Here is a 17,553-nt window from a genome sequence, read left to right on the forward strand (position 1 = left end):
GTTTTACATGTAGGCTGGTAGCCTACGCTGTCACGTCATGCCCTTAAAGACGGAGCTTAACTGTCCCCTATTCTGTTTTTCAATAGGGGCGCTCATCAAATGGGACGACCGCAGCAACCCCACCATGCACATGGATCCAGTCTGCCAAGGTGAAGCTCTCAAATACTACCACACTACAGTTTATAACAGGTATGAATCACATGTGCACATTACAGACTGATGCAAAAATTATGCCCGTGTCAACTGACACTTGTTACCACAACTATCACACTGCACATGAACTGTACATTTAGAAAAGGTGCATTTACACGTACTAATACAGAGAACTGGTTCGTTTGTAGTTTACATTTAACTACATATTTTTATATTTCACTTTCTTTTGCCGCTGCATTTCATTAATATGCTCTTGAAGGTGCAGTGAAGGCATGTATCCCTGAATGATGCATCCACATTTCTGTAAAGGTCACCACTGTAGAACTATGCCCCTATTTCTGAGCCCAAGTAAAGAGCAGCAGGATCACATCACACACCCTTTATTTACCACGCTGGCTGTCAGTGAACATCATGCAGTATTATTCACAGTTTCAGGGCAAACTTGCGAGGTGGGTAGGCAGCCAGCTTGCGGGTCAGCTTGCGCGTGCGCAGTCGCTTCTCGTGGGGCGTCAACTCGCGGCGCTTGGCACGGGTCAGCTTTGGCCGCAGGTCCCTGGGCTTGTACTTCTTGCCTCGGTAGAACTTCCGCAGGTTCTCCTTCTGTGTCTGGTGGATGACTGTCAGCACCCGTGCAATGGACTTCCGCACCACTCGGCTGCAAAACAACAGGCACATAAGACACTCAAAACACAATACCTGTCAAACAGAAGTTCCCATCTCTTACACCAAGCTGGAACTAAGTGTGAATTGAATCTGTATGACACGAGTGCCCTCTGCCATTCTGCTCATTGCCAGGCATTGCAAGCAGTTATGCTTCACGTCAATTTATTACAGGAGTGGCACGACCAAAACAAGTTTTGCAGCAGGAAAATATGCGTTCTGGAGCAGCTGCGAAGCAAGAAGTTATTAATTTTTCAGCAGCAACATGAGAGCATGTGGTCAATGTAAATCTTCATTAAACATAAAGGCCTCCGCCACCCTCTTCACAATGCAACGCAGTAAAAGTGATGTCTGCTTACAAACGGTCTCTCCTCATATTGAGGATATTTCACTTCATGGACTGTGACAGCGTGTGACCAGTGTAGGTTCAGTGTATTGGAGAGATTCAAGCGAGAGGAATGTGCATAGGCGTTAAAAAGCACCCTCAAATAAAAATCAGACCAGTGACTCGCCAAGCAGCGTTCAAACTGGCACGACTGACTGATGCACGCGCCTGGCTCCAGCCACGGGACTGCATGAAGTTCAGGAAACCAAAACTATGCCACTGAGCTGTACACTGTGGAAGTGGGGGACTCCATTCGTCGAGTGCCTGTACACCATAGTTCCATCAAAATTGAAAATCGGCAGGGCTGGCTGTGTGGGTTGTAGCTTGATGCAACCCTACCATGTTCGTAATAATGAGCATACGATGAAACGTGAGGTTGGACCGCACTCCTAGTCAAAATTTAAGGGGATCAAATTAACAAGATTTTACAAAAGACTGTGATCATCCATGCGTGCTTTGTCTGTTCCATTGTGCTCCCCAACGTAAGCAACCATTTTCTTTCTTCGCCGTTCATTGCTACCCATTGGTTGCGCTGCGGCCCAATGCTATGATGGGCCGCACTGCACCTCATCTCCCCAGCTGGTGCTGGGCATGGCACACCGGCTCGCAATGCCGTCAAAGCACAGTTTTCCTGCCTAACTAGCATTACCGCATGTGTCAATCCTATGAAAGATGAGCCAGTCGAGCGATGTGACGTGAAATGCTACCACCAATAGTGTTTGGAATTCGCAATGGAGACCATGAGTTCAACCCCCCCATAGTTTCCAAATATCCACATTGGCTAAACGTACAAGCGCAGTGCAAATAGAATAGCAATCGCTATAGTAAACCATTTCAAATGTTTGGACGCCTCCGAAAGCCGCAACATGCAGGGCAAAAAATAAAGTGCTGCGCTTGCCTGGCCTTTTTGGCACAGTATGGCGCAGAAAATTTAAATATGTATCAAATGGCGCAATCTGTGCAACTGTCTCACCCACCTTATTTTATAGGGGCCCAGACCACTGATAGCCCTCACATGAGGCCAGCTCAATAACTACACCCTTACCCACCCACTTGCAGCAATTGAAGGCTGCATACCCACGTCAATGTGTGCCCGCTGGGGGACTAACGTGCGCAAAATAAAGTGCACTTACGAGAGTGTCACCTATGAGAAGTGCGCTCTACCCCTGCTAAACAGTGTAACATAAGTGTGCTTGCCAAAATGTGCACTCAGGTAGGAATGCGTTCGTAAAACAGACTAAGGGCAGAGTGCGTAGCCTCGCCGGCAGAAATTTCGTCACAAATGTATTATGTAATAAGATATGTATACAAGTTGATTTGATGTGTCTTGCACATATTTTCATTCGTGGAATTATTTTATAATAGTGACGGGCAAAATATCACAAAAAAAACATGACGTCAGCGCGTACGCAACTTCCAAATTAAGCGTGGTGGGCCACTGCGGCTACGCCATTTTCAGTTAGGGGGCAGATGTTATTGTTCATGGCATTTGTTGTTAGGGGGTCTCCAAATCATGACCCGGTGTCAAATTTTATGCATTTTTTGAGTGTTTTACTACTTTAAAAAGCAGTTCGCTGAACTTCAAGCTTGGAGGTTCCAATTTCTTTTTTAAAACACGTTTCTCAGTAGTCAGTTTCGTACCAACAAGTGCTTATGCGAGTGCACTTTAACTTGCACGCTTGAATGGTGTAATAATTACACTAGATATGTCAGCAAACATTTTTTTAAACTCCTAAAATAAGTATTTCTAAATTAAAAAATATATCAGGTACAATCTCTCATTCATGGCAGACCACTAAGTTTCTGTAATAACTCTTCTCAGTGATAGTCAATAACTAAGAAACAAGTTAACCCTTTAATTTTGCGCAGTTATGCAGTTAGTGCAGATTCCCGATGGACAGCTCAAAGCCTCAGTAAACAACAATTGCATCCATTTAAAAAATGCCACTCAAACCAAAACACGTCTTTTCTTTTTAAACAAAACTGAAAATGAGCAAATTAGACACACCCCCAGATAATGTGTTATAATGACTTCTGGCTCCACTATTCAGTGTCATCGTTTCTCACGAAGTGACCACGCAATTGGCAGTGATACTTTTCCATGCACCAAAATGATGTGCAATCTTTGTCCAAGTTTAGATTTAGAGCCTCAAGGGTTGGCTTTTAAGCCATGCAATGTGGCTAGCAATTCATTCCCAGTTTTCAGAATCTCCAGAAATCATTTCTCTCGTCCCTCGTATAGACTCGTTGCAGAAATGTGCATTACACGAGAAACTTCCTTTTGGTGCTCCACGCAAAGCGGCACCAATAAAGTACTCCATGAATGCCAAAAGCTCTCACACACTGTGCAGCTTGGAAGCAAACCCCTACACTCAACTAAGGCCGTACATGACTTGGCACAACAGCACTAAGACATGGGTGCCCCTCATCACCAGAGGATGTGCTGTTTAAACCAAGCTTCTTGCATGACTACTATGCTCCCTCAGTTTGTTTCGTAAAAAAAAAAAAAAAAAAATCCCTTACTGCTGCAGGACTCCAGAAAAAAAGTTCATTTTAAAAACAAACACGGCATAATCTTGACCACAGCTTCAAGCCTCTTAAAGACACAACCCCCGACTGTGTTAAATGAGCATTCATTAATTGGCTATTATGAAAAGTCAGATCTTTTGGAACCATGAAAAAAAAAAAATTCTGAACGGTCTTAGTATCTACTTAAACTTTCTTTTAAAAACTAATTTCATTTAACAGCAAAAATTTTTAACTGCAAACTTTTTGCATTTAATATAAAAATAAATTAAATTTCAGAATATAAAAAATCTGGTACGCAGCATTTTTTAAAGTAAAAATATGGCTTTGGTTAAATTTCAGGAACCCAGAAACAAACATGAGGCTGAGAGGCCTTGCAAGAAACTGTTTAGCAGAGAATTTATATGATCCAGCTTTGAAGTGCACACAAACTGCTTAAACTGTGTGAAGTGCAGTAAAAATACCAAAACAAAAGTTGTACTAAAATAAGTCAATATACAAAAATGTGCACCTCATAGTTGTAGAAATTTTGGACGCCTATCCAAATTTTATTCCGAAGCTCTGGCGCGCCCATTCTCTAATCACACCAATAAAACAGTGAAACCAGGGACCTAACGGGCTATGCGGTAGTCTTTTGCGAAGGCGTGCCATTCTTACAAGATTGTAAAAATGTTTGGTTGCAGAACAGTCTTGAGTTTCTGGATCTTTCAGTGGTTTATGGTCGGCACATATCTGCCTCTTCTCAAACCGTATCAGATGTAAGTGCTGTTTATATAGCTGTAGGTACACAAACAGTTAAACACTGCTGGTTGGTTGGTTTGTGGGGTTTAACGTCCCAAAGCAACTCGGACTATGAGAGACGCGTTAAACACTGCTGTTTTCATGGTACAAAAGACAAGTTGAGCTTTCCTCATCTGAATGATTTTTCTTGTGCACCAGTTGTAGCTTTACTTAACCCACTATGGCTACTACACAAGAGCGTCGACGATGCATTTGCTTGCATGGGAAATACTTGCTAGCCAGACTGCTGACATCACATGGGACAGACCTGCCAATTTTATCTGCCTTTGCTGATGCATCATTATTAAATTTTTATATAATAAACTGTTTGGCTATCGCTTTCTTTATTAAATGGAAAAATTTCCTGTCCACAAGGGGGCACTGACAACTGCAACCTGCTAGAGTCACTGGAAAAATTTCAGAGTACCGCATTCGTTTTCCCCGCGCCGCCGCTCGCCTACTGGCTGATCCGCGTCACATGACTTCGCGTCTCCATATCCCTTCCAAGCGCGTGCGCGGAATACTTCGTCTTGTATGGGAGTTCCTCTTTTTCCGATCGTTTCTCGCAGTGTACACGTGAGAAATTCTGCTATGTCTCTGGTGCGGCACCAGGCCTAAGTCTAGAAATAAGTTTTTTTCTGTGTCTGGACGAAAAGAATGACCTGCACCAGTGGTAGGTGTGGCTTCACAGAATCAACCAGGAAAAATTTGTGCCATCAAGGAACACCTTGCACGAAATACGCTGGTTCATTGGTTTGAAATTTTGTTTGTTTAGCCGCGAAAGAAGCGCACAAAGTATTCAATGTGAACATGGTTCGTCTGATGGCAACATGTGTTTATACCTTCCAACGCCGTGTGCCACACGTGCGCAGCAATATGCAGCGTCCATTTTACTTGCGGAAGTTTGCAAAAGCTACCCTCAAATTAAGTTAAATATCTAGCCAGCCGTCATCAGATGCATCTATATTCAGTTCTGCGAAATCACACACACTCTGCATGTTCGTGTGCGGATCGGATCGATGACCGCCGCAGCTCTTTTTTATTTATGCACAGATTAATTATTTATTTCTAGTTGTACGTTAAAGAAACCCAGGTGTTGAAAATTTCCGGAGCTCTCCAGTACGGTGTCTCATTGTACGAGCCGCTTTGGGATGTTAAACCCCATAACTAAACCAACCAACCATAGTTGTGTTTTCGCAGGTGGAAATGTCAAGTGTGTGTCAACCAGAGATGCCATCAATGTGCGATGTTCTAGCAAATTGGCGGCACGAGGCATATGCCGATGAAACAACGTAAAGAAATACCATTACACAATGAAAAGTACAATATTCACAACCGCGCGGTGATAGCAATGACATAGTAAGCCGTTTTTTTTTTTTTTTTTTTTTTTTGCAGGGTGAAAATCTGTGCGACCAGCGCGTTACTTTTCCTTCACTTAATGACGGCGCCGCAAAAGAATTAAGTTCACACAAAATGCCTCAACAAAGCCTGCTTGGCATTCTTGGAGCCGTTCAGACGGCGGCTGGGTCCGGCTGTCTGGAAGAATAATGGCGCTCGCAGGCACCTTTGCAGTACTCTGAAAATTTTCCAGTGACTCTACAACCTGCAACCAGCATTGCCAGGCAGATCGAGTCACACAAGCACTTCCTGCTTATTGCTTGAGTGTCCTGTGATGCAAACATTAATTGATTAGAGGTCACTGTTGCCAGAGCTACATGCAATAGCCATTCACATTTGGTAAAGGAAACAAATTCGCTATCCACAATTGCCAATGTCGGACATGAATCCTGTGAACTCGCTAGGTCCACTCATTACAGACGAGACCTGCAAGCAAGTATAACCTGCAATTTCTGGCAAAAGTTCTCACTGGTGGGTGCTGAAGTGTGAACTATGGAGAAAGAAAAGACATGAGTGGACAGATAGCATTTCAGTTCTAAAGCAAGGGTAAGGGTAATAATGAGCTGTAGCTTCCAACATAAGTTAGGCAAAGAAGTAATGTCTTTTGCAACATGGTTGTTCAGGGTTGATTAAATAAGTGAAATCAATATTTTTTTTTTATTGAGATTTGAAGGTGGTCTCTCATTTCAAAGCTAAAACTACAATTGTCAGGTTTCATGAGGAAGCAGAGTTTTAACTCAAGTCAATGATATATCCTCCCATGTATTTCAAACAGCCAGTAGGGACTTTCTGGCTACACCATGCAATACAAGCAGCGGCAACCCATTAGAAAGGGCACAGCCATCCATTGAAATTCCTGAAAATAGTACGGCACTTTAAAAGCATTTCTGCTTAGGCTAAACTTGCAATATATGCAAATGAAACGTGCTTTCTGCGGTAACTGCACTCACACAACACAAAACTTGTACACTTGAATATTTCTGAGCCAGTTTCCAGTCCACAACAATAAAATTGCCAGGCAGCTCTGTGTAAGCACCAAGTAAAATCTGCATTTATGTTGGGCAGTGTCTATTCTACTGCACACACACAAAACGCTGCAACGAGTGGCAAGACAGCGTTCCAATTATGAATCAATTAGCTCAGTTTGATGTCCTACTGCTGTACAGGCAGATGTTTTACTATTCTACAGGCAGTTGGCAGGATTAGTCAAAATTCTTGCTACACTCTCCGATTGGCTAGACAAAGAGATCATGGTATTGCATTAGAGGTTTAAAATCCCAAAGTGACTTAGGCAAGCCACAGTGAAGGGCTTCAGACCAATTAAGCCCACCTTAGAATCTTTAATGAATAGAGCTGTACAGCACAAAAGTGTGTTTTGTGTTTGCCTCCATTGCAACTCTACAGGCCACCATGGTCAGATTCAAACCCGGGTATTCTGGCTCAGTAGCCGCATGCCCACAGTCAAGCCAATAAATCGAAAGATCAATTTTTTTTTCTTCTCTGCTACCACATATGGGTAAAGTACTACCTGCCAATGATTCAGCTTAAGTTCATTAGCTCAAGCACCACAAGCCCAAGCTTCACAGTGGCACATGCATATTACTGCAGTGCCCCAAATATTAACTTGCTTTTTTTTTTCTCTCTTGGTTCTGAAGTCTTCTTGCACTACAGTCATATTTGCTTATGGCAAGTGTGCGGGCAGCACTTATGTTCAACAGGCTAGGATTCCACAGCGTTACTTTGTAGCACTAGAAGGCTGGGTAATAGTTGGCTGACAAGCATTAAGTATACAAAGTACAGACAAGACTTCTCCTGCAAGCAGTCGCCCTCCAAAGGGCATTCTAGATACTTGAAATCATTGCAGTGCATGCAGCATGGGCAGTTAATTGCAGTTTATTGGCAGAAAAACGGCCAAAAGAATATGAAGTGTGTCACTGTTTTTACGAGACAATGTGGCATGTCCTGTAGCCAATTATAGCAGAATGCCAGGAGAATTTCCCTCGGGAAATTCTGCAGGCACTGTTCGACACTGCCTTTATTAAGTAGCCTTCAATACTGATGCCCACTGCTGGCTAACGTAAAAAGCGCGAAAACAAAGTGATAGAGGTCGACATGCTGCAACACTTACGTCCCTTATTTTAAAGAGGGGGGGGGGGACTCTGCTCTACTAAGCGAAATCTTCGAACGACTGGGACAACGATGCACAGTAACTGCCCAACACATCAGCCCCGCAGCAGGCACAGCTACACTACAATAGTGCAAAAAACGCTGCACAGTCTTCGAAACGTGGCTTGGGCCAGACTCAAGTCACGCTGCGAGGCACGGTAGCAGCAATCTCTCGTTGCGCCAACGAACGGCCGCTCACATTTTGGACAGCTTGGAAGCGGCACCACCGGTGACTTTGGCGACTCGCAGAGCAGCCAGTTCCTGCTTAAGGTCCTCCAGCTGCTTCACCAGCTCCTCCTTCTTCTTCCCCCGCAATTCGCGTGCCTTTACCTTGGCCTGCAACATCGCACATACAAGTCACTCGGCAGCAAGCGCCATGCCATGCGGCTCAGCGACAATCATGCAGCACGGGAATGCATTCTTGGGAAGACTGCAATCTCGTGAGCACCAACTAGCGGCAACTAAATTAACTTGTACAGAAACTCTGCCACGCAAACACAACACTGATAGCCACGTAAAACGATCGAGAGAGACCACGAAGCTACTTCTATGCGGCACCCCCGAAGGATAGCCGATCGCCGAACAGGCGCACTACTAATTATTTACAAAGACCGCAAAGAGTAATAATACATTAAATGAGTAAATAAGGAGCCAACTTCGTGCCTGAAATGTATTACCATTTATACGATCACTCATAAATTCCGATTACTAACGATTATAACAGCACTCACCATTACGATGTGAACGTCGTCTAACCGACTCGAAAAGAGGAAGAAAAGGTGAGGCAGCACAAACTCCACAGCGCACAAAACCATTATCACTTATATATGTTGAAAATAAAATAATAAAAGTAATACTTAAACCACTAATAATATTTGTGCTAGTTATTAATTATTCTTATATACGTCATTTTTTACTGCAGCTTAAAATTTATTTTTGTGTTCTTACTCTTATCTGGATTACTTCAGGTTTTCAGTTTACTTGTCCGTTTTTCAGCGATCGTGGGTGTGTGATGTGAGGTACGATTGCCTGTATTTTTCGTTCGTCTAGCTTGTTTGTCCGTTCTCTTGTTCGGCTGCTGTGATCTCCGCTAGCAATGTCCAAGAACACGGAAAGCTCGGCTTTTCGCAAAATCGACATCGATCAGTACAACGAAGACAACTACAAAGAAGAAGAAACCTTGGACGCACAGTCACCGCCGGCGGGGCCGGACGAGCAAGAAGTGAATCACCTGCTCAATGAATATCCTTTCTCTGCTATTTTTACTGATAGCCGCTATCCAGAAGCTGCCCGTTTCGGGTAGTACCCTGGTGGAACTTTCCTGAGTAGCGCGGGCAGGAAACCGGTCAACCGTACCGTTTGTCGGTTCACAATTTCTTAACCGCGACTCAGCAGTTTCGTCGCTTCTCACGCGTGACTGAGCGGTAAAGTGGGCTTTCGCGACGAGCTGAGGTTCAATGCTTTGCCTCTCTGACCGCTTTGGTCTGAGTGTTTAAACGCGCACATGTAGTGCAAGTTGCGCATCGCTGGGGAGCACCAGTGCACGACTCGAATCGCAGGAAATTACTGGTGAGGCGCCAATCACGAGCAACTTTGCCTATTGTCACGCATAGGGCCGATCTGATCCTGCGTATCGTCATATTCTGATCGACACCACAGGGGATTTAAAAAAAGAAATCACGAATGGGTTGCCGGAAGGAAGCTATGCGGATGCGTCAGGCGGTTGCTGCTGACAGGTGCAAAGCAAGCAACTTCGCGCTCATTCTTTTTAACTTGCCCAAGCGTCTGTTCTAAAAGCCACCATCCTTAACTTATATCACGGGAAAAACCGTGGACGCCCTGAAGATCATTCTGAAGACAGCCCCTATTGGCTCAAAGTGCCAAATCGTGAAGGTGAGTGAATCTTGTCCTGCATGTTAAGCGTTCCAACTGACAAGATTGTGTTTATTTCAACAAAGCCGGTCGTGATTTCAACGAAGGCTCGGTCTTCGATTAAATAAGCTCGGTCATCGATTAAATAATTAAATCCCCACCGATATGGTTTTGGGTGTTCGACTGCTAAATCCAAGGACGCGAATTCGATCCCGGCCGCGGTGGCGGCATTTCGTTGGAGACGAAAAGCAACACGCCCGGGTCCTAGGCGATGTCAGTGCAAGTTAAAAAAGCCCAGGTGGTTGAATTTCCTGAACCCGCTACTATGGCGTCTTACGTAGCCTGAACCGCTTTGGGACAGTAAACCCTATAAACCAAACAGAAATAATGTAATCGAAGATGCAACTTTTTCATCCTGCGTCCGGTGGCCCACAGGCTCTAATTGGAGCCTATCTGTATGCTTTTAAAGCCATCGCAGCAGTCAGAAGCTCGGAGCTGTGAGCTACTGTATATCCGGATGCTGGTAGCGCATGTGAAGCAGGGCCTTTCCCACCAAAACTAATCTCCCATTTTTCTGGCGATGAAGGTGACGTGGGGAGCACCCAGGCATTTGGCGTTGCTGGATGATGATGGGTTATTGAGATGTGGTCGTTAGACAAGCTGAGATGTTTGTGCTCCGGGATAAGGTAGACCTGGGTGCTATGTTCCCCTTTAATCTGAAAATGTTGTGAACTCATCTCTTCGTCGTTGCTTGGTGCTTTTTAGTGACCATACATCTCACAGTCATCATCGAAGCATGCATCATAATATTTTTGCGACACCTGTACAGTTAAATCATATGCAAAGGAAAGAATTAGTTTGCAGAAAATAACTAATCCAATTGTTTCCGAATACTGCACTGGAGCAGAAAATGCTTTGTGGGCATTATGCTTCCAAAGAATTTACTAAAACCAAAGGAGTAAAGTGCATTTCTTTCACTTTCAGTGTGGATGTGTTCTTTTTCATATCAGAGCTACCTATGGAGAAGAGCACCCAGAAAGTAAATGCCACCGTACATGCATGCATATATATCTTCTACTATATGTCATCAGAAAGAATGCAACGTCTGTAAATCAAGTCCCATGGGAGGTGGTTGCTAACATGGAATTGTGCTTATGCAACATTATTTCGCTTGCCACCCATGATCGATTTGGATCAAATTTTTGCTGTTGCCTGCTTTGTAAAGAATGTCACATCGCACCAGTTTAATGCAGAATAGCACTAACATGGTGTCGTGCACCAGTGTTGAACTGTTTAGAGGTATACAGATGGCTGGCCTAAATTGCTTCACGGTATTTTGACAATAAGTGTAGCTAAAGAGACCTGGCTAGAGAGACCCATATATGTGCTTGCATTCACGTTGACAAAGAGCCCTCGACTGTCGTCAAATTTTCCATTATCCACATTGCGCAAATATTTGGGGCATGGTAGCAGCCGCAGCACAGGAATTTCAGCAAGGCCTTGTTTTATGAAATTGTGAAATTTTGATGAGAAATTTGTAGTGAAAACGATGAATGATATCCTCTTAGTGTGCTTTTACCGTTTAAAGTGCCAAGTAGTGTTTACCCCAGGCCATTCATGGGTGCATGTGGGTGGCGAGCAAAGCACTCCGGCTGAACAAGTGTGCGTCGTGCACATACCCCTTCCTTTTGGTGGTCACAGTGTGCACTGTTATTAAAAAGACGTCAACTTTATTGTCTGCTCAAAATTCCTAATTTTCTGGAATCCTTATATGTGCCTTTATTTGCAAAGATCTACCACATAGTGGCTTTGAATTTAAAAGCCTCAAGCCATCGTAACGTGTGTTTAGAGCTGGTGGCATGTATCACTACAAGCCTGGACATGGATATGTTTCAATCTGCTACCGGAAAGCGTTATGTATATCTTAGCAGTTTTAGTATCTAGGAAGAACTTGTTTTGTGGAAGGTGATGACTACAGACCAGTTGCAAAACCTACAATTCAGCTTCCCTGTGAGGCACGAATTCATGCACAATGGTGACAGAACCTGACTCGGGGATAATAGTTCGGTGCAGTGCATGCATCTCGCTGCTTTGGATGCAGTCCCCGTTGCACAGGCCATTGCGAGAGAACAGGTTTTCGGGCATTAACGCGGGAATAAAGGGGGGAGCACTGTCACTCTGGGGGTGAGGAAAGAAGATTTAGAATAGAGGACTCTAACCGAATAGAGTAATAGTGGGGCGACAACAATGAATGGGCCAGGGGTGCAGGAATTACCCTACTCGCCAGGCGATGTGCCAGCACTGCACCCATCTGTTACCCCAAAGTAAGTCTATGCCGCCATTGTGCAGGAATGTCTGCTGCACAGGAAAGCTGACTTGTAGGTTTTGTAACTGGTCTATAAGCACACCTTATAGCCACTGTAATCTGAAGGATTTATATGAGTAAACATGCCTGCCACAGTTGCTGAGCAGCTTTGGCACTCAGCTGTTGACCCCAAGGCTGAAGCATAACATAGTAACGTATGCATAGAATTTGATCCTGGTTGTATTTTGATAGAGATGAAACACAAAAATGCCTACATGTGGGCTTGTGGTACAAGCACGTGTTAAAAGGAATCCCCACTAGTCTGGATTATTCTGCAGCGTTCCATTACGACATATTTCATGGTGCTTGTGGCATTCGAGACATTGAGCCCTGCAGTTTACAATTATCATTGTGACAACTCGATTGTATGTGTACATAGAGTTTGACATAGTGCTGCTGGCATTTGCATTAAGAGTAGAGGCACAAAATTTTGGATACATGTATTTTGCTTTTAAATAGTGCACACAATTCATGATGTGGAATTAAAACTGAATTTTTTTTTCTTGTGCAGTTTCAGTTGTGGTTTCAGTCACCAACAATGTCTGTGATCTCACAGATCAGTTTAACTCACATGAGTCATGAAAAAACTGTGAGTTAAAATGAACAAAGCAGCCACCATACTCCAGCTTTTGTGCACCTCACGGGGCCACAAACTTGTCCGTCGCATCACGGCCGCTGTTCGGCGATTGAAGACGAAGCACTATGGGTGCAAAAATTCAAACTTAAAATATTTACCGCTTTTTTTTGAAATCTGCATGGCTGTTCGTGCTTTGTAAGGTGCTGCGCATTATTCCAAAAATTGAACTCACAGCTAAAATTTGGTGTGCCTACTCCTTGGCAGTGGCTAAAATTGCATTGTGCAGAATATTATTACATATATGGCCTGCATCGCTGGACGTTAAAGAAGACGACGATCGACAGTAGTGACACGGAAGGAAGACGAAGCTATAGCAATGGTAGCTGGTACTACGAGAAGGTTGGCACCTACCCGAAAATTCACTCAAGTCGTCAGCCGTTGCGTTCTCGGAGTAACCTTCTTGCCACGTATCAATATATTCAGAATTTTTTTATAATTGTAGCATCAGGAGCAAATGTTGTGCGTGGTATGCAAGCTTGAACTAAAGTTCAGTGGAGTGTTTCATTTTTGTTAAGCATAAACATGACAAACTGAATAGTAGGAATTTACATACCTGCAAAGAGAAGAGTCCCTTTTTCAGCTGTTTCAACACCAAGCACAGCTGTGACGTGTGGTGCAGGGCTTTCGAATTGAAGCATGCATTGCATGCTCTGCTTTGGCTCCCAGCTGTTTGCACATCATTGTGGGATCGAAAAAAGGGATTAAAATTAACATGGCCTCTATGCACTGTGGGCAACAAGCATGCTTGGTGGAACGTGGGCTGACAAAAAAAGTGAGAATTCGCAAGTGGTGGTTACTTCTTGAGCTGTGTCATTGCCATGTTGGCTACCTCATTGTTTTGTACAGTTGCATCCAGTAAGTGTCATGCTTAAAAGGACCAGCACAGTCCTAAACATTTGAAAATTTTTGGAAAAATTGTGCTTTGGTAGGGTAGGCAGGCCTTCTTTGATGGAGTGCACCCAGAGGAATATGCAACTCAACTTTATCCAGGAAAGCTACTAACTTATTGTGGCTTTGGTAACATGAATATTAGGTGTATATGTATGCATGCATCTTTTTCAAGCAGGACACTGTTGCTGGGTTGATGTGTTAGTGTGCAATGTGCATTGATAGGATGTTCAAGGGGAATACAGTAAAACCTCGTTAATGCATTTTTTTTTTATGGGAAATGCTATGTATCATCGGATGCTATGGGAATACATATCATTCGAACTGCCTGATCTCAAAAAAAAAAAAAAGTATTGAATGAGGTACAAAGGCATTAGAGCGGAGAATTTCACTGCATAAAAGTGTAGGTTAGCATTTATAGACATCAATTGTGAACAGCTTCTCTTCTAGCTCTCGCAGAATTCAATTCATATTTGTGTTTTTCTAAGCGCAGAAGAGATTTAGTAACAGATCTGTTCTGTAGAAGGCAGTGACGAGCCAGGATCGCTTCCCTAGTTGCTTTGCTTCGTCCCCTTACACCAATGACGTGGAGAAGCCATCGCGATGGCTTTCATTCACTGCGTTTTTGCTCACGCTGCGTCCCCCAGACCTGGCCTGTTCGTATGCAAGCAAATAGTTGTAGCTATCAAATGGTTCACCCCTATGCCCATAAGGCACTAAGGCACCGCAAAGAAGCCACTGCGCTTCTCCTCTTGAGAACATGTATCTGCGGGAACGGGCACCTCGCTCGTTGGCTTTCTTTGATGCTTTATCCTTTTGCACCTAGGCACTGCAGGAAAGCAACCATGGCGAGTGAGCGCCCCTGTTCAGACTCATGTCGCAATGGGCTCGTTAGCACATGTCAGGTTGATCGCAAATTGTATTATATACGACTACAAAGTCTAGATTTTGAATGTAGTAACCCGGAAATCGTTTTAGTCAGTAAAATATTAACTGGGACGAAAATAATGTAACTCTATGGGAGATTTTTTACTGCCCACGATTTTGAGCGTATGAAACGGGAGATCGTATGAACCAGGAACATATCAGTGAAGGTCTACTGTAGTAAAGTGAGCGCAATCTTCAACAAGGTCTGGTGCATAGTGACCATTTAGATGTCGGTGTATACTGCCTAATTTTCATTGTCTTACAGGGAATTTTTCAAAGGCAGTCAGCAGTGCTCTCCCAGTTGCTTTCAGCACCTAGCCACCACCTTACTTCCTTTATGGAGTTTTGTGTGCCCCAGTTCATTTTAGAGCCCTCCTCTCGATTCCAGGATGCCGCCAGTGCCCTGGCCATGCGTGTGCTGCTTGCGGTGAAGGCCAGTGAGATGGAACAGGCAGTTGGCAGTCTGGACCGTGAATCAGTGGACGTGCTTATGAAGTACATCTACCGTGGCTTTGAGAGCCCCTCGGAAGGCAGCTCAGGCCACTTACTGGCTTGGCATGAGAAGGTAGGCATCCTGCACCTTGCCTGGTGCTTTTGTTCCCGCCCACTGGTAACCTAAACTTTTTTACGTCTAGTGAATTGACTCCTGGTTATTTGTCACCTATTTAGGCATTCAGTTGCATGCGTTGCTGTTTTGTTTCTCAGTATTTAGAAGGTTAGCAAGTTTTGCACTTTGAAAGTGTGCCCAATCAGGGGTGCTAGACTGAGCTTCACTGCCGTAACGTTGTGGGACTTGCAGTGATGTCATCACTGCCCTCATTGAACAACAGGTAGATCTTTAAATGAAAATAGGCGAAAACCGCTTTATTTGTATCAATACTGACAATTTAATTGGTAGTTCAATTCAGTACCTAGCAAGCACTTGTGCTATTATAAAGCTACACACTGTCAGAGCAGTGACAGCACTGAAATTCTGTTTATATTTTGGTATGTACAGTGCTGTGGTCTTTCAAGGTCGTTTTAGAGGCTACTCACTGCATTCAAAATTCAAAAATAGAAAGTAAAGCAGGATCATTGCTTTTCAGAAAGAAAGCATTGTACTTCTGGAAGTGCTGAAAACAGTGCCTGTTTTCATGTGTTGTGTTTGCAGGCCTATGCTGCTGGTGGCATTGGATCCATAGTGCGAGTCATGACTGACCGCAAGAGAGTATGAAACCTTTTTGCACGGCGCCCAGCTGCTAAAAGTATTGAGCCTGCTGGGGTCAATGGTGCCAACCAACATTTCTTGCTTTCCATGGGCTCTGAGTGCACACAAGGACCAACGACATGACGAGTGCTGTATATAGGCATGGCTGTTGCAGCATAAGTGATGCACAGACATCCCCAATGTTTAGTAAACATTTGTTTCCGTCTTTTTTTAATGTCTTCTTTTAAGCCAGGGAAAGGGGTGCATGAAGTGCCTGTCTCTTGCAACCTGTTTCCCTGTTCTTATGCTTACTCACAACCACTATAGGTGAAACTTCAGTAAGCGGCTCTGTGTGCAAACACAGAGCTGCTTACCTAAGCTTTACCAGTAGTGCACCAGAAATCATATGGTTAATACAGCCTCACAATGAGAAACTCGAAGGGACCCTGAAGCCACATTTCTACCACTTTAGTTGAAGTGACGCCCTAGGTCACTTGGTAATTTGTTTCTTTCTGCAGCCAAATGCTGAAAAAAAAAAAAAAAGACCAAGTCTACAGAATAATTACGTCACAGTTTTTACGTTGTCCCTTCCTCTCTGTGTGGCCTGAAATGCTCAACTTATATGCTTGGACAGTCATACTGATAGAAATGCCTTTCATCTGACTAATAAGGTTGAATCTAGGAAAGTTGGTTAATCATATTAAATATACACACTCCTCAGATTACAAGAAAAGAAAAGGAGGGACAGGCATGCTTCAGTGCTTGCAAGCATGCATGCATGACATTTGCTGTGTAGTCATCACTAGGAATTTGAGGGGAGCAAAATTTTGTCAGCTTGGAGTAAAATGGGCAGTTGTAGGTTAGACTTGTGCTGTTCGTATGTTTTTTTTTTCTTACATCTTTTTTTAATTTTAATAGTACCTATATTCAAGATTCCACTTGGCTGTTCCACATTACTCTGTTGAGGATCAAAGACCACGTCAATTTAAAAGAAGTGGTTTTGTGATTAGCCCTGGGGCATGGCTTGCAGAGAAACTGTAGTGGGTCTTTTGCATTTGCTTTCATTAGCTGCACTGGTTGCTGCACAGCGGTCTGTCTGTACGCTACTGGTTTGTCTGAGGCTAATATTTTATGCTTGTGAGAATCAAAAAAGAAACAATGATCAGAAAGAAACAACTTCTTATGGCAAAGGCTGTGCTCCGCTTTGCAGTGGAGCCCAAAGTGATGAAAGCCAGTGACAGGCAAGGACAATTTTTAGACACGGTTACAGTTGCATGTTGAAGTGGAGAGTTCGTATGCTCTCTTGGCATGTTTCTTATCTCTGCTGTGCTAGCACAGTCTGTGCCAGTTACCTGAAATGTTTTCAGCAGGATGTTTACTCACAACATGTAATTAAACATGAGGTGCTTTATTTATTTCCATGTGACAGGTAAAAAATTTGAGGGGCACTCAAGTCTCGCCTCATTTTTGATAAAAATTTGTTAAAAGTGCGTCTGGCCGCGGCCCATGAAATGACATCACTGCACGTGCACTACCTATAATCGCAAGGCTAATTTTTTTTTTGTTTTAAGAAAAAAACGCTGAGCATTTTCTAAAATGGTTTTACCACT

The 17,553-nt window shown here is 43.6% G+C and overlaps 2 protein-coding genes across 2 annotated transcripts; one reads left to right on the forward strand and one right to left on the reverse strand.

The window, feature by feature from the left end:
• Window positions 1-517: 517 nt before the first annotated feature.
• On the reverse strand, window positions 518-8,906 carry RpL35 (Ribosomal protein L35). The gene is made up of 3 exons (XM_084609315.1): window positions 8,800-8,906; window positions 8,268-8,404; window positions 518-808 (listed from the first exon to the last, which is right to left on the reverse strand). The coding sequence occupies exons 1-3, from the start codon at window positions 8,881-8,883 to the stop codon at window positions 577-579; spliced, it is 453 nt and encodes a 150-aa protein (XP_084465441.1). The 5' UTR covers window positions 8,884-8,906; the 3' UTR covers window positions 518-576.
• Window positions 8,907-9,037: 131 nt separating this feature from the next.
• Window positions 9,038-16,172, forward strand: Arpc5 (Actin-related protein 2/3 complex, subunit 5). Its single transcript, XM_084609316.1, has 4 exons — window positions 9,038-9,310; window positions 9,889-9,961; window positions 15,146-15,322; window positions 15,908-16,172. Exons 1-4 carry the CDS (start codon window positions 9,165-9,167, stop codon window positions 15,968-15,970), a joined length of 459 nt encoding a protein of 152 aa, XP_084465442.1. The 5' UTR covers window positions 9,038-9,164; the 3' UTR covers window positions 15,971-16,172.
• Window positions 16,173-17,553: the final 1,381 nt, after the last annotated feature.

This window comes from Amblyomma maculatum, chromosome 7, assembly GCF_055883805.1.
Source record: "Amblyomma maculatum isolate TAMU_Amacu chromosome 7, ASM5588380v1, whole genome shotgun sequence".
Lineage (NCBI taxonomy): Eukaryota > Metazoa > Arthropoda > Arachnida > Ixodida > Ixodidae > Amblyomma > Amblyomma maculatum.

Excerpts from the sequence above, each read along its gene's own strand:
- RpL35 (XM_084609315.1), bottom strand. The coding sequence starts at position 8,883 with ATGGTTTTGTGCGCTGTGGAGTTTGTGCTGCCTCACCTTTTCTTCCTC. Across the intron at positions 8,405-8,799 it reads ACGACGTTCACATCGTAATG|GCCAAGGTAAAGGCACGCGA; the intron begins GTGAGTGCTGTT and ends GCGATGTTGCAG. Across the intron at positions 809-8,267 it reads GCTTCCAAGCTGTCCAAAAT|CCGAGTGGTGCGGAAGTCCA; the intron begins GTGAGCGGCCGT and ends GTTGTTTTGCAG.
- Arpc5 (XM_084609316.1), top strand. The coding sequence starts at position 9,165 with ATGTCCAAGAACACGGAAAGCTCGGCTTTTCGCAAAATCGACATCGAT. Across the intron at positions 9,311-9,888 it reads GTGAATCACCTGCTCAATGA|GGGAAAAACCGTGGACGCCC; the intron begins ATATCCTTTCTC and ends AACTTATATCAC. Across the intron at positions 15,323-15,907 it reads TACTGGCTTGGCATGAGAAG|GCCTATGCTGCTGGTGGCAT; the intron begins GTAGGCATCCTG and ends TTGTGTTTGCAG.